Source organism: Poecilia latipinna, unplaced genomic scaffold, assembly GCF_001443285.1.
Source record: "Poecilia latipinna isolate Pla-1442-1.1 unplaced genomic scaffold, P_latipinna-1.0 Scaffold391, whole genome shotgun sequence".
Classification (NCBI taxonomy): domain Eukaryota; kingdom Metazoa; phylum Chordata; class Actinopteri; order Cyprinodontiformes; family Poeciliidae; genus Poecilia; species Poecilia latipinna.
This window is the reverse complement of record NW_015113007.1, coordinates 252,975-266,164: the sequence shown is the minus strand read 5'-3', so window position 1 is coordinate 266,164 and position 13,190 is coordinate 252,975. Positions and strand designations below refer to the sequence as shown.

The 13,190-nt window shown below is 38.9% G+C and overlaps 3 protein-coding genes across 6 annotated transcripts in view; all 3 read right to left on the bottom strand.

Annotated features, from left to right (window-relative positions):
- The window catches only part of asmtl (acetylserotonin O-methyltransferase-like), a 17,455-nt gene extending 16,440 nt beyond the window's left edge, over positions 1–1,015 (bottom strand). The window contains exons 1-2 of the mRNA XM_015037083.1: positions 912–1,015; positions 157–272 (exon numbers count right to left, since the gene is read on the bottom strand). Of these exons, the coding sequence (XP_014892569.1) occupies positions 157–249 (93 nt within the window). The 5' untranslated portion in view covers positions 250–272; positions 912–1,015. The remainder of the gene's footprint in view (positions 1–156; positions 273–911) is intronic.
- Positions 1,016–2,461: 1,446 nt separating this feature from the next.
- On the bottom strand, positions 2,462–9,395 carry p2ry8 (P2Y receptor family member 8). Of its 2 annotated transcripts, none has more exons than XM_015037082.1 (3): positions 7,754–9,395; positions 4,707–5,012; positions 2,462–4,419 (listed from the first exon to the last, which is right to left on the bottom strand). In XM_015037082.1, exons 2-3 carry the CDS (start codon positions 4,997–4,999, stop codon positions 3,723–3,725), a joined length of 990 nt encoding a protein of 329 aa, XP_014892568.1. In that variant the 5' UTR covers positions 5,000–5,012; positions 7,754–9,395; the 3' UTR covers positions 2,462–3,722. The 2 variants fall into 2 exon arrangements, with proteins under 2 accessions (XP_014892568.1, XP_014892567.1); XM_015037081.1 differs by having other exon boundaries at positions 4,707–5,025; positions 7,757–9,395.
- A 155-nt stretch (positions 9,396–9,550) lies between these two features.
- Positions 9,551–13,190, bottom strand: part of upf3a (UPF3A regulator of nonsense mediated mRNA decay) — a 9,794-nt gene continuing 6,154 nt past the window's right edge. Inside the window, exons 6-10 of one of the 3 annotated variants that reach the window (XM_015037077.1) lie at positions 12,890–12,945; positions 12,651–12,809; positions 12,414–12,547; positions 11,379–11,682; positions 9,551–10,753 (exon numbers count right to left, since the gene is read on the bottom strand). In XM_015037077.1, coding sequence (XP_014892563.1) covers positions 10,565–10,753; positions 11,379–11,682; positions 12,414–12,547; positions 12,651–12,809; positions 12,890–12,945 — 842 coding nt within the window. In that variant the 3' untranslated portion in view covers positions 9,551–10,564. The remainder of the gene's footprint in view (positions 10,754–11,378; positions 11,683–12,413; positions 12,548–12,650; positions 12,810–12,889; positions 12,946–13,190) is intronic. The other 2 variants (XM_015037079.1, XM_015037078.1) reach the window with 2 other exon arrangements.

Here is a 13,190-nt window from a genome sequence, read left to right as displayed (position 1 = left end):
AAACATTATTTGTCATATTTGCATACATAAGGTTGAGAAATAATAATAAAAAAAAATATATGGGAAAATTAAAACCCATTTTGTCCTTATTCTCAAGAATCACTGAGTAGTAGTTTTAGGGGCTGCTTTACTTAACCAAATGTATAAAACACATACCGCATTGCGGAGTATCTCCAGTCTTCTAGGAGAGGAACTAGCCAATACAACCAGTTTACCAGAGAGCTTAGAAATGACGGGATTTAGCACCATGGTGGCCTTAGAGTTCAACTGACCTGAGAGGTGAAAGGAAAGAGGCCACAGATCTATCAGACACTGTTTAAATAATCGATCAACATGACGTCACCCTTTGCTGTCAGTTCATCACTGGAAGTATAACACGATATACTTCTATAGATGCTACACCTTTAGTGTGCGATTTTATTTGAACGTTTCTATTTTGTTTTTACTTATTTGACTTTACACACATTATCAATGAATATATTGCCATAAAAACAGACTTTCAGCTTCATCACGTGATGTTCAGCAGTGAAATAAAACCAGTGGTCTACTGTAAGATTTGCATAGTTTGGAAAGATTAATTTTATGTTGCAGCATCTTTATAAGGTTCTGAATAAACAGACTAGCATTTGCAGCCATTGAAATCAGTTAACTATAACTGCGTAAATATGGTATTCAGGACAAAATGTGCAAAGTTATGTATTTATGTCAAGTTATTTGTGTAAATTTGTGGTTCATAACGCCCTCACTCACACAGTTCAGGCAGCACTAGCTCATATCAGCTAACTTAACAGAAACCGTGACAAAACCAGCAAGGTTCACGTCTATGAATCACTCAGCTTAGCAAACGAGAATTAATTTGAAAAATTACGTATCATTTAATTCAATAGCTGTTCGCTGGTCTCCAGTCTTACCTGCAGAAGCCAGGAAACATGGAAAGAGCAGCTTGCTAAGATAACCCGAATGACGGCTGCAACGTGATGACGTAGCCTACAAGTGAAGGATCAAATGCCTGTGGGTGCGCGCCATTCTTCAGCCGGCGTCTAATGGAGCAGATTCACCGGCGAAAGCGGCGAACTCTGGCTTTTGTTGATCAAGGAAATATTTGAAAATATTGTCTAAAAATATTGTCAGGCAGCGAGCGGAGGCTGAAAACACTCCCCCCCCATAACATTGTATAACATTCAATAATATAATACACATATAATTGATCATATTTGTTGAATGTTATAAAATGTTTAGAATATGCTTTATTGATCCCCAAGGGTAAAATGCTTATTTCAGTTCAGCTCACTGGCCTTGATCGTGGATCAGTCTGTTGGTGTCCTCCACTTGCAGCCTGTTTCCCCAGAACACCACAGCAAACAGGATAGCACCTTCAACCACAGACTCAGAAAACATCCTGTGCAAGGTCAAACAGATGTTGGAGGACCTCACAGCCATCTCAGAAAATAGAGGCAACTGTGGCCCTTCCTGTAGAGAACGTCAGTGTTCTTAATTCAGTTCAATTTACAAACAATATGGAGTTCCAGATATTTATACTCCTCCACAATGTCCACACTGACGCCCTGGATGAAAACAGGGATCACCGACATCCTAGTCCTCCTCCTCAGATTCACCACCAGTTCCTTGGTCTTTGTCACATTGAACTGCGGGTGGTTCTCATGAAACATAGTTGCCCACAGCAGCCATCCACTCCACCTCATCATCAACCTCACTATTACAACCAACCACAGTTACAACCAACCACAGTTGAGTCATCCAAGAACTTCCGTAGATGGCAGGCATCAGCGAAATAGCTGAAGCCCATGCTATAAAGGGTGAATCAGAAGAGGGGGCAGAGAAAGTCCCTTGTAGAGCCCCCGTGTTGCTAACAACAGTATGTGACACACAGCGCTGCAGGTGGATGAACTGTGGTTTGCTAGTCAGGCAGTCCACAATCTGGGGCACAAGAGGATGACGGCTCCTCTTGTGCATTGGCATCAGTTCTCATCTCATAGACCTGGACCGATAGTGTTGAATGCACGAGAGAAGTCAAAAAACAATAGTCTCTCACATTTTCTTTTAAAAGAGAAATTTAAAAACAGCATAAAATTTTGAAAATGGATTCAGAATATCGGGTGGTAGTATAACACCTGGAAATTGAATTAAAACCTCAAGACGACTAGCTGTTTGTTTACTTCAATGGTCTCTTCATTCAAAGTATTTAAATATGGCGTTGGTGCTGCATTATACAATTTCTTTTTGCTTGTCTGGCACAATATTTGAGCACCTAACCCTTGTCAAATACCTCTATTTGCTTATTTTTAACTCCTCAGCACATCTCTTGTCTGAATGTTAAGGTACACATCCACTCTATTGTTTACCAACGAAAAAAGTAATATTAATAATGACGAAGATTATATTAACAAAAAAAAAAGAGAGAAATCACTTTATACAAAAAAATCCTGAAAACAGAGAGGGAATCATTTAATACACTTTAATAAAACAAAAGGACAATATTGTCAATTTCACACATTTAAACACCACAGAACACTGACATTGTTATAAACAGATAAAAAAACAACATTAAGATAAAACTTATTTGGGGATGTTAGGCTAACATAATATGTACATTTTTTTTTTTTTACAACAGTTCACATTTTTGGATGCTACATATTTTTTTGCAAAAATAACAGCCATGAAGAGATGTTAAATATCAGCACATGCTGTCGGTTGATATCACTCTTTCATTTAAACAGCAGCAAATCCTATCGGTTCATGTAACGTAAAATGTTCAAAATCTTATTTTAGTTAGTATGTATTCATTAACAAGATCCTACACTCTCAGCAAACGTTGAGGCTCCCACTGTCTGAACGTTGTTCAAAAACCTCCAATGTTGACTCCATTGTATTTTTGAACAAATTTAAAAACAAGGCAACCGTCTGAGTGCAGAGTTTGCTTATAATAAAGTACAATCATAAAACAGTGAAAAGAATGTGTTTTATGAAGGTTTGATCACACAGTGATGTTACGGGGTTTGAAGTTGCTTGGTTACAGTAAGCAGGGCGAGGATCAATGGACACAGATGACTCATTTCTGACCTTTGTGCTTGTTACATTATATTTCATTGTACTATCATACAACTTCGTAAAACACTTTTTGACATCCATACTTGTTCAGCCCAATTTATATAAATATTATACCAATATTTGGATAGGTCTTTCATAGGATTTTTGTCAAATACATTCTGTCACTGTAAGCTGAGAAACTGCCCTTTTTGTGCAACAATCCTAACAGTCACTCATTCATCATTGTTATTCTCTGTGTATGGCTGCAACGTCTGCAGATATCGGGTTACAATTTCTAACACCTACGGAAGATCTGACGATTGGTGAACAAGCTAAGTGACTGCGGGCCCAACATAAATGCTTGTGGCACTCCACGATTTCCCAACCACTCGATTGCATATAAAATGGAGAAAACACACAAACTATGATTGGAGCAGTAACATTTTAGTCACTGTCCAACAGCTTAAACCTTTTAAAGCTATTGTTAAAGAAAGAGATAGATGTATTAAGATTTTGCAATATGAACCAAGAACATATGTTGCAAGATCCCAAAACCCTCCCTTTCCTTTAGTCACTTGCTTTCTTTTGCAACTCTTTCTTTATTTTTTGCATTGTTAGGGTAGTTACGGCATCGCAAAGGCACCTGAATATGTTTCTTCACCGTATAAATCTGCTTATCCAGAATACAAAGTCTCTTTGTTCTCCATCCTTATAGAGTCTGCACTACTCAGACTCTGGAGATTCATGATCTCTCTCAGCTTCTGCCTGAAATCTTTTGACGCAAAGTAATATATGAAAGGATCCAAACAGCTATTCAGACAGCTAAAACAGAGAGAAAGCTTGTAGGCCATGTACAAAGACTTGCCGTAGAAGAGTCTAAGGACACTGTGAGCCAATAGGAGGATGTTGTTGGGAGCAAAGCAGAACACGAAGACCAGCAGAACGACAACAGCCAGACGTATGGCTCTCCCTTTCTGGACAGTCTTGGAATCACTGGACAACTTGTGTATGACACTAACATAGCAGAACATTGTAACACAGAAAGGAAAAAGGAAGAGAAGAAACACCATGCTGAACAGGAAAGCCGCCCAGGCCCCCACGGACGGCAGCATGCTTTGTTTCAACACGTCAAAGCATGTGGTGATCTGGAGCTCCGGGACCTTGTAGGTCAGGTCGGTGGTCATGAGAGGGTACAAGACACCCAGGACCAAACCCCACATCAGAAGACAGCAGATGACAGCAACAGACTTTCTCTTCTTGTTTTTCCGGAACCTCATGGGCTTCACGATGCCCAGGTAGCGGTCGATGCCGATGGCCATCATCGTCAGGATAGAACAATACATGTTGCCGTAGAAAACGAGGGTCATGAAGCTGCAAGGGGAATGGGGAAAAAAAAAAAAAAAGCAAGACTGTGTTTGACTACAGGATTAAGAAAAGCAGGGAAAAGGTGTGACATTTTGGGTCACAATTAAAAGGAAGTTACTTTCAGAGTTCAGATGGCGAAACATTAGAAGTAGCTTGAGAAGTCAAATGACTAACCTGCTAATTTTATCTGAACAAATATTAGTTTTTAAAACAGCAATTTTATTGTAGTGACAAAGTCTAACCATTTGTTTCAGTGGAAAAGAAATAGAAAGTTCTTGTTGAAGCATTAATACCTGCACATATTGGACCCCAATCTCCAGTTGTATCCTTGGAGCTGGTAGTCGATCTGAAAGGGGAGGGCGGAGCCAAGAGCCAAGTCGGTGAGCGTTAGATTAATCATGAATATGATGGAGGGCGTTTTTGGGGAGGTACGAAACAGCAGCAGCCACATTGACAGGCCATTTCCCACCCAGTTGATGATAGTGACAAGCATGTATATAACAGATATGACAGTGCTGGTGTTCACATCCCGAAACAGTGACAGGGTGGCGTTGTCGAGGTGCACCTTGCTGGAATTCCCCGTCATGATGAGATGGAATGGTCACCAATTACCTGTGTGTCAGAAATCAACATGAGAGTTGTTTTTTTTTTAGTCCCTGGTAGTCATATTCATTTTTCTACACGATAACATCAGAAATATAGCGATGACAAGCAGCTCTTTTCACAAACATATTGTTACTTTTGTGAAATCAGAATGAAAAGGCAGAAGATAAAAAGAAACATGACGTACCAGAAACCGCAAGGTGGGGAGAGAAAAAAAAAAAAACGGACAGCTTCTCTGATGTGATGCACGCAATGCATATTTTTCTTTTAAGCTAAGGTGTGAAAATAAGATTCAGGTTCCATCAGCCAGGGTTGTTTGTGTGCAAGAAGAAAGCACATGCAAACGGGTGGAGTTTTCACACAGGAAAAGGGCATGCATGATTTGTGGCAACATATGCAAACTCTTGGCACCTTTTGTACAATTGCAAAATTTTACAGTGTGGATTTTAAAATTAAATCTGGCTCCAATATGTCTTCAACTGACAGGAGAAACTCATATCTTGTCAATCCCAGCGAGTGACAGTGGTTTGAAGTCAGGATGTCAGCATGGGTATGGTACGCAAACACTTTCTCTCCTATGTGGCGGCTATGGTGTTGGTGGTAGAGGAGGTTCCAGGTGGTCAAAAAAGCTGAGACACATCCTTTTTATCTTTATTTCTCAATAATCGTAACCAGCTCTCTACTTAGTTCCTTTAACCACTTGCAGTCTATGCTGCCTTAGATTGAGTAGATTTCATTGCAACACTATTCCTCGGGCAGGTAAGCCAATAAGGTGTTACGGGTATTTGGAGAAACATAGTGACACTTTGTTTTAGTGCACTGTAACACATGGACCATTTCCTGTTTCCTTTTATTTGAAATAATTCAAAATCTAAATTGAGTGCATTGTCACCATCAAGCAGATCATAAAACAAACTCAGATTATTAATTTGAACATGGCTCATTTAACAGATAAAAGTGTCTGTTGCAAATTAGAGACAACAGGCACAACTGAGTATACTAGTTTCATGAGCTTTAAAACTCAATTACAGCTAATGATTTGTGCAATAACTTCTGGCCCATTGTCTATAATTAAAGGGACATTATGTATTTTCGAGTCACACTACCATTTTATAGCACAGTCAAGTAACTACGTTTTCCTAAGTTGTCATTAACATGCTGTATATCTCAAACACAACTTAAAAGAAATTTGATTTTGCCTTGAAATTGGGCCTCTGTCTCTTTAAGAAGCTCCTGCTCTTTTTGACACCGCCTTCAGCACGTCATCACAGCAGCGTTTTTTCATCAAGTTTTTAACAACATTCTTAAGAGCGCTTGCACTAGGAAGTAGTTCATATGCTAAGCTCAGCAAGTGTGCAGTTCTGTCAGGTGTTTGTTAATTGCTCCTGATGCTAGTCTGCAGGAGCAGAGAGGAGGAGTGTAGGGGGAGAGGTGCTCTGTGAGGCAGAAGCTCCTCTTGGAGACTACAGCTCCGAGGCGGAGTGCTTAGGCGCCCTGAGTGGCTGTCATGGGAGAATTAAGGATTTCTCAAACATTCATGGAAGAGTCAAAGCAACACTCCAAGGCTGTTTATGATGAGGGAATAACATTGTATCAGGAAGTAACACTCAAAAAAATCGATTTTAGATAATATCCCCCACTCCCCCCTTTAAAATACAACTTAAGACTGTTAAAAACATAAACTGGTATTGTTCAAACTCTGACCACAAGATGGCAGCAAAGTGCTTCATTTAGCACCTTTGATAAGTGTCCTGAATGCATCCACAGAGATATCTGTGTTAAGACAGATTGTGGCAATTTCACTATAATTATTATATCTATAATATCTAAAATAATTAGACACTTTCGTTACATTTTTTATTGCGTACAGTGACAATATTTACGGTGTGCTGCCACTGAGACAAAGTCTCTCATTTCCTGCAAATTACTGAAGAGATATGAGGGAATGTCAAAAATTAAGTTAAAAAAGTTAAATTATCATCATATTATTGTAATATGTAATTACTTCCTATTTTAATCCAGAATTTTACATTTATTAATTTGCTATTATGTATGTAATGGGTACTGGTATAAAATTAGTTTGTGCTGACCTACACGCCAGCTCCGTCCCGACCGTGTCAGCTTTAGGCAGGTGTAGAAAAGGGATTGGTTAATAAATTCTACTTATTGGGCAGTCTTGATATTAAATTGAGGAACCAGGCTTGTAGTCTTTTAAATACACAGATGGAAAATAAATTAAAAAAGAAAACAACAACTTTGAAAACCTGATGAAAATGCTTTGAAAGCTATTGAGAAAACATTTATCTATAATGCTCTAAAGCAAAATCTGACCAAAAAAAACAAAAAAACAAAAGGCAATGGCTCAATACTTTAACACGGCGCTGTCTAACATCACGACAGTAACATTTTTGATTTCCTCATACTATCCACACTAATCCACTTTTACTTATTATCACTATTGTGTAAGGTTGAGTAGATGTTATCAAAAACAGTGTACATTACAAAAAGCTTCACTTCTCTGCTGTTGAGTAACTCAGTACAAACAAGAACGCCATATGTTGTCCAAATTAGACTCCCTATGTTGTTACATCACACATCAACACAATAACACAATGTACGGATGATAAAAGCAAAGAATTAAAAGCAAACAAAAGGTGCCACGAGGAACACGTTGACATCAACACTGAACTGTGAGTAACAAAAAGTTCGGAACTGTTGGAATTCATAGTTGAAAACGTACCTTTGTGAGCAGCGAGGCAAACCAGGCAGGTGGGCACGTGTGTGGCAGTTGTAGATGGAGGGACAGATACTTTTGACTGAGGAAGGCTGGTGAGGAAATGGGGTCTAAACTTGATAGAGTGCCACTGAGAGGAAATGCACCATGTGACAACCGTCATCCTACCAACTGTAGTAACGGCCACATGTTTGATTCACGCCTGAAATCGAAGCTCAACGGACAACAGATCTCGATACGTAGAGCACTCAGATTCCTTCATTCATCTTGCATTTTTTCTCTCCCATCATGTTAATGTTTTCCACTCCGAACTAACTTGTAAATTTTCAGAGCACATCATACAAAAAGTACAACACAGGTGGATACTAATAAAGAGCTTATGATGAAGAACCACAATGGAAACTAAAAAACAAAAAACAAAAAAACACAAATATGTATTGTTAGGGAAATCCCAACATGCCATGTGTGACGATATCACTTTCTGTTATGAGCAGGTGCTTAACTAAAATAAAAGGACTGTGAGCTCACACCGGTTCAACCATAGTAAGCGCATGCAAATAATGTAGATTACAGCAGTGAGGTTATTTACCTTCTAAGCTTTTAAGTACACACCCAGACACAATGTACAAACAAATATAAGTGTGAGGCGAGAAAGTCTGCTTTAAAGTGAAGGCAGAATGTGATAGCTTGGGCTCGCTCACGAGTTCATGCAACGTGTGCTCTGATGCGACTGGTTTCCTGTTGATTGTCATAGTTCTGCTTTATCTGGGGGAAAGTTTTTCAGGCATAGTTCGTGTTTATCTCTCTGGGTAAGACAAAAGACAACACAAAGAACAATAATAATAATAATAATTTGTTGTAACGCAGAATGATTTCAAAGGAAGGCGTGTGTATGGCAGCAGACCTGCTATACACACCATATCAGCCTTCTGGTTCAGTCAGAGTGAGAAGGGCAGGTCTGTCCTCAACAGCTCTGACTGTAAGTGACTCATTTCATGTGCAGAATAAACAGTTTTGGAGCTAAAACAGCCTCACCCAAAAACAACCAAAATAACCGAATCAAAGCTAAATGCGTCTTTACTACAGACATTTATTTTTTTTTCTCACAGTTCAACACAAAAAAAAAACCTGAAAGAAGAAAAACAAAATCATTCACATACCGTCTATTCACATAACGGAAGGCTTTTTATTTATTTATTTATTTTTTATATATAGTTTATTTTGTTGACAGCAATAAAATATTAAAAAATAAATAAAATCATGTCACTAATCAATCCAAAATGTTTGAAATGTTATTTATAATTATTCATAACATGTAAGACTGTTATTTTCATCTGTTACAGAGCCACCAGAAAATATTCACACCAGCTTGCCTGTTCCACATTTGATTGCAGCTTCATTTTAAAACCAATATGAGTTTAGTTCCCCTTTTCAACCTACTCATTATAGTTCATTGGAACACAGAGACAGCAGTTTTTTCAGACATTTTGCATATTTATAAAAAAATGCATTTTAACATAATAAGCACGTCAGCACGGTATCACTGTTTTGGGGGTATTTCCACCCTGTTTCTAATGCATATATCCTCTCGGGCTCAGTCAGGTCGGATGGGTAGTGTTGGTCGGCAGTCATTTTCAGCTATTTCAAGAAATATTCAGCTGGATTCGAGTCCGGGTTCTGTCTGCGTCACTCGAGAACATTCACAGTTTGCCCCTGAAGCTCCTTCCTTTGCATTTTGACCGTGTGCTTTGTGTCATTGTTTTGCTGGAAGATTTTTTTTTATTTTTATTTTTTTTTTTTACCTTTGTCTGAGATTCAGAGTATCGGGTCTATGAAAGGTCCTGGATAAGGCTTCCGTTGATGCATTACCAAAAAAAATGACAGTGGTGATGGATGCCAGTTTTAGTGATTTAATAGAATCCAGTCTTTGGGGGTCTTACAGAAAACTCTTTTGACTTCACTGCTTGGTTTTTGCTCTGCTCCGTCAACTGTAGGACCTTGTGTGGAGAAATGTGTCCAATCACGTTCAGCCACAAAATTCATCAAATGTTGCTGCCGCTCATCAGTTGTGATCCGATTTAGTGAGTACTTATGCACCTACTGTATTTGTTTTCTTTTCTTACTTACAAAATTGTCGGAAAATCTGTTTTAACATTTTTATAGAAAACTATACTATAAGTAAACTAAATATAGTAAGCTATATGAGATAAAACTACACTCAGATCAGTTTTAAGACGGATCTAATGCAAAAAAATATGGAAAAGCATAAAGGGATACTTTCTTGTGGCGCTGTAGTTGATTGTGTACAAAGCATTACTGACAAAAAAATAAATAAAAATAAATTGTGGCATTGAAATTGGATTTAATAATCAATGTGTAGTCTGCTGGTTGCCTGTACATATAGTAAATGAGATTTCTTACCTTATTTTTTTTAAAAGATCTGTTGTCTGTCAGTTTTACCAACAATATTTTTTATATTAATAGAAATATATAAGGTTACTAAAAACAACACAAATGACAAAATATGCTAGATGTTGGAAGGAAGTTCCCATGCAGAAGGCAAGGTCATCGGTCTTGAAAGTACATTTTTTTCGGGATGTCTTAACTGAGACGCTTCTGTACCACAAAGAGCGAGAGCAGAGTACCTTAAAAGTTGACGGGTCTGAAAGCTAGATAGCATGAAGAAAGTTCCACAGATACAATTTCATTACCAACCTACAAACAGGAAGAAAGAAATCAGTCAACCAATGACAGCAGCTTCCCTTTAAAACTGATTTTTATGCCCCATGACTTTCCTCTTGAGACCTAGAGTATTCACTGCTCGTCTTTGCTTTTCTCAAACCCCCTCTCCATCCCCGCTGTCATGGCAACAACCTCATAACAATGCTCCGTCCTGCATTCGGGGGAATGACCGATAGGGAGGCAGTCATAGCCTTTATTAGCCGAACTCATGCGCTTCCTGTTGCGCGCGCCGGGCTGATAGAGCTGCATGGCAGGACGGTCCTGCAGGATGGGGAGAGAGAGAGAGAGCAATGTCAAATAAAAACAAGGCCAAGTCAGGGTTCACAGATGCACATCTAGTGTGTAATGCAAAAACTACTTGTGCATCTTGAACTCTTACACATTTTGTCTCACTTGTGATCTGAAGATTAAAATACATTTTCGCTCCTCACTGAGTAAAGTAGCTAAACTTTCTCACAATGTCTTCCAAAAGTGACACCTACCCCCTGAACTTTCTCAGTTTGTTGTGTTCCGACCACATACAACAGGGGTTTGTGGTAAAGTAACAAAAAATTGACTTTTAAATCGTTCCGCAGATGTTCAATCAGATTTAGGTCTAGACACTGACTTCTAGCATGTAGGCATCTCTCTCATTGTGTTCAAGATCACTGCCTTAGAAAGTAACCTTCCTCCTACGTCTTTCGCAACTCTACACATTATGCCATTAATTCTCACCCTCTTCCCAAAAATACCACAGAACTTCCTGAAAAATATGTTTTTCAGACTAAGTGAATCAGAAAAACAAAACCAAAAGATGATCATTTGTGTTCCACTGCGATTTCCTCGCAGGCGTTCAGCATCACGGGAGACATCTGGAACGCACCTTCCTGTTCCATCTCATGCTCACCTTCTCGCTCACCTTGTTTCGGAGGCGCTCCTTTCTGTTGCTCAGGTCCTCCCTGTCCTCCTTTCCCATTTTGTCTGCCCCGTCAGGGCAGTAAGAGTAGCTGTGATGATGGCCCTCTTTCTTGGCTCGGTCCTGGCAGTAGCCCTTCCCCCATTTGGTCTCATCTTTCCGCCGCATGAATTTGTCAAATTCGTAGTGGTGGCGTTGCCGTTTCCTCTCCTCGTCCTTGCCGCGGTGATCCTTATCTCTCTGCCTGCGGCCGTGCTGATCTCTCTGCTCTTTGTCGCTCTCAGCCTGACCTCTGCTGGTCAAATGTATATTGAAATGTGGCGTTACAGCAAAGCTAGCAGTAAACACAAAGGAGGAACTCAGGGTCGTCGCTCAAGCCAATTAAATACCAGAATAAAATCAATAAAAGGCTTTTACGAGGAAATAACATACAATTGACAGATATTTAATGAAGATATTAGCCTCATAGCTGTACCCTAAAGGCTTAATGTAACTTATTGCACTTCAGCCTGAAATTTAAAAATTGATGACCATAATTTTTCTTTCATTGTTGAAGGATTTACAGTTGTTTTGAAATACTGAAAATAAAGTAACAGTAAAAAAAAAAAAGTAGCTAGTAGTGAATTATGGCCACTTTAGTAATCAGAAGATTGTTTTCAAAATCTTCACATTTTCCTAAAAGTTACATCAATACTTTCTTGAAATATTATCAAGACTTCTTTTTTTTTTTTTACATGCAATGTTTTGATAGACATTTCATGTTTTTAATTTCTGGCTGACTGTCAGCGGTGGTGCTTTAAAGAAGATTAAATTAGTTGGACAGGAAGTGACACACTAAGGTCAAATGAGGTGCCGTATATGCAAATATATCATTACCACAAATACAACTACTACAAGAGAAGTACTTTTTGAAAACTTTTATAACGTGTGAAAGCGATAAAGCTGAGTTGTCTTTTGGCTTTCATTAAGAATAAAAATAAACTTTTGCAAACTACTTGGTCATTTTATGGACTGGGTGTTTCGTACTTTTCTTTTGGTTCTTTCGACTTCATTTGTCCTCCGGTTTTCTCCCACTTGCCCACACCTGCGTCACAAGGCTCGCTTTTTTCCTTCATTCGGTCCGAGTCAACGTCGTCGTCTCTGTCGCTCTTCTTTAGGAGCTATCAATGCACATAACACAAAACACATTACTCTGAGATATTTAGCTGAAATGGAAAGACTAAAAGCTGGTCAGAGGTGTTTTTGTCAGAAATGAGGAGCGACCTTAATCTTGATGTCTTTATCGGACAGTTTCTTCTGCTTCTCTGCCTCTTTCCGCTTGCGTCTCTCCTCCTCTCGCCGCTTTCGTTTCTCTTCCTCCCGTTGCCTTTTCTTTTCAAGCTCCCTTCTTCTTCGCTCCTCTCTCTTCTCCTCTCTTATCCTCTGGTGAAAGTGTGATGCACAGAAAATTATCTTTCTGTTTGCTTTAGCTCTGGTCTTTACAACCCGTGCTTCTGTCTCACCTGTTTTTCGATTTTCTTATTTTTGATGTACTCCAGGAGAGGCGTTGTTCGTTTGGCTAAAAGCAAACGGAGGAAGAGTCAAAAATGGAGTTGATTTCTTAGAGTAACATTAACTTTAAGTAAACTGCAAAGAAATGCGATAATTATTTTGCACATTTTGGACATGATGTAACTTTTAGTATTTTGGATATGAAAGATAAGGAGGAGCTGGTGAGTGCAATGTCCAAATAAGCTTATACTCCTTTGTTATTAGTACTTGAAACAAGAGTCACTCACATAAAATTGATGTGGATATTAAAAA

Coding starts and splice junctions, on each gene's coding strand:
- p2ry8 (XM_015037082.1), bottom strand. CDS start 4,999: ATGACGGGGAATTCCAGCAAGGTGCACCTCGACAACGCCACCCTGTCA. Junction 4,420..4,706: donor TTGGGGTCCAATATGTGCAG/GTATTAATGCTT, acceptor TTCCCCTTGCAG/CTTCATGACCCTCGTTTTCT.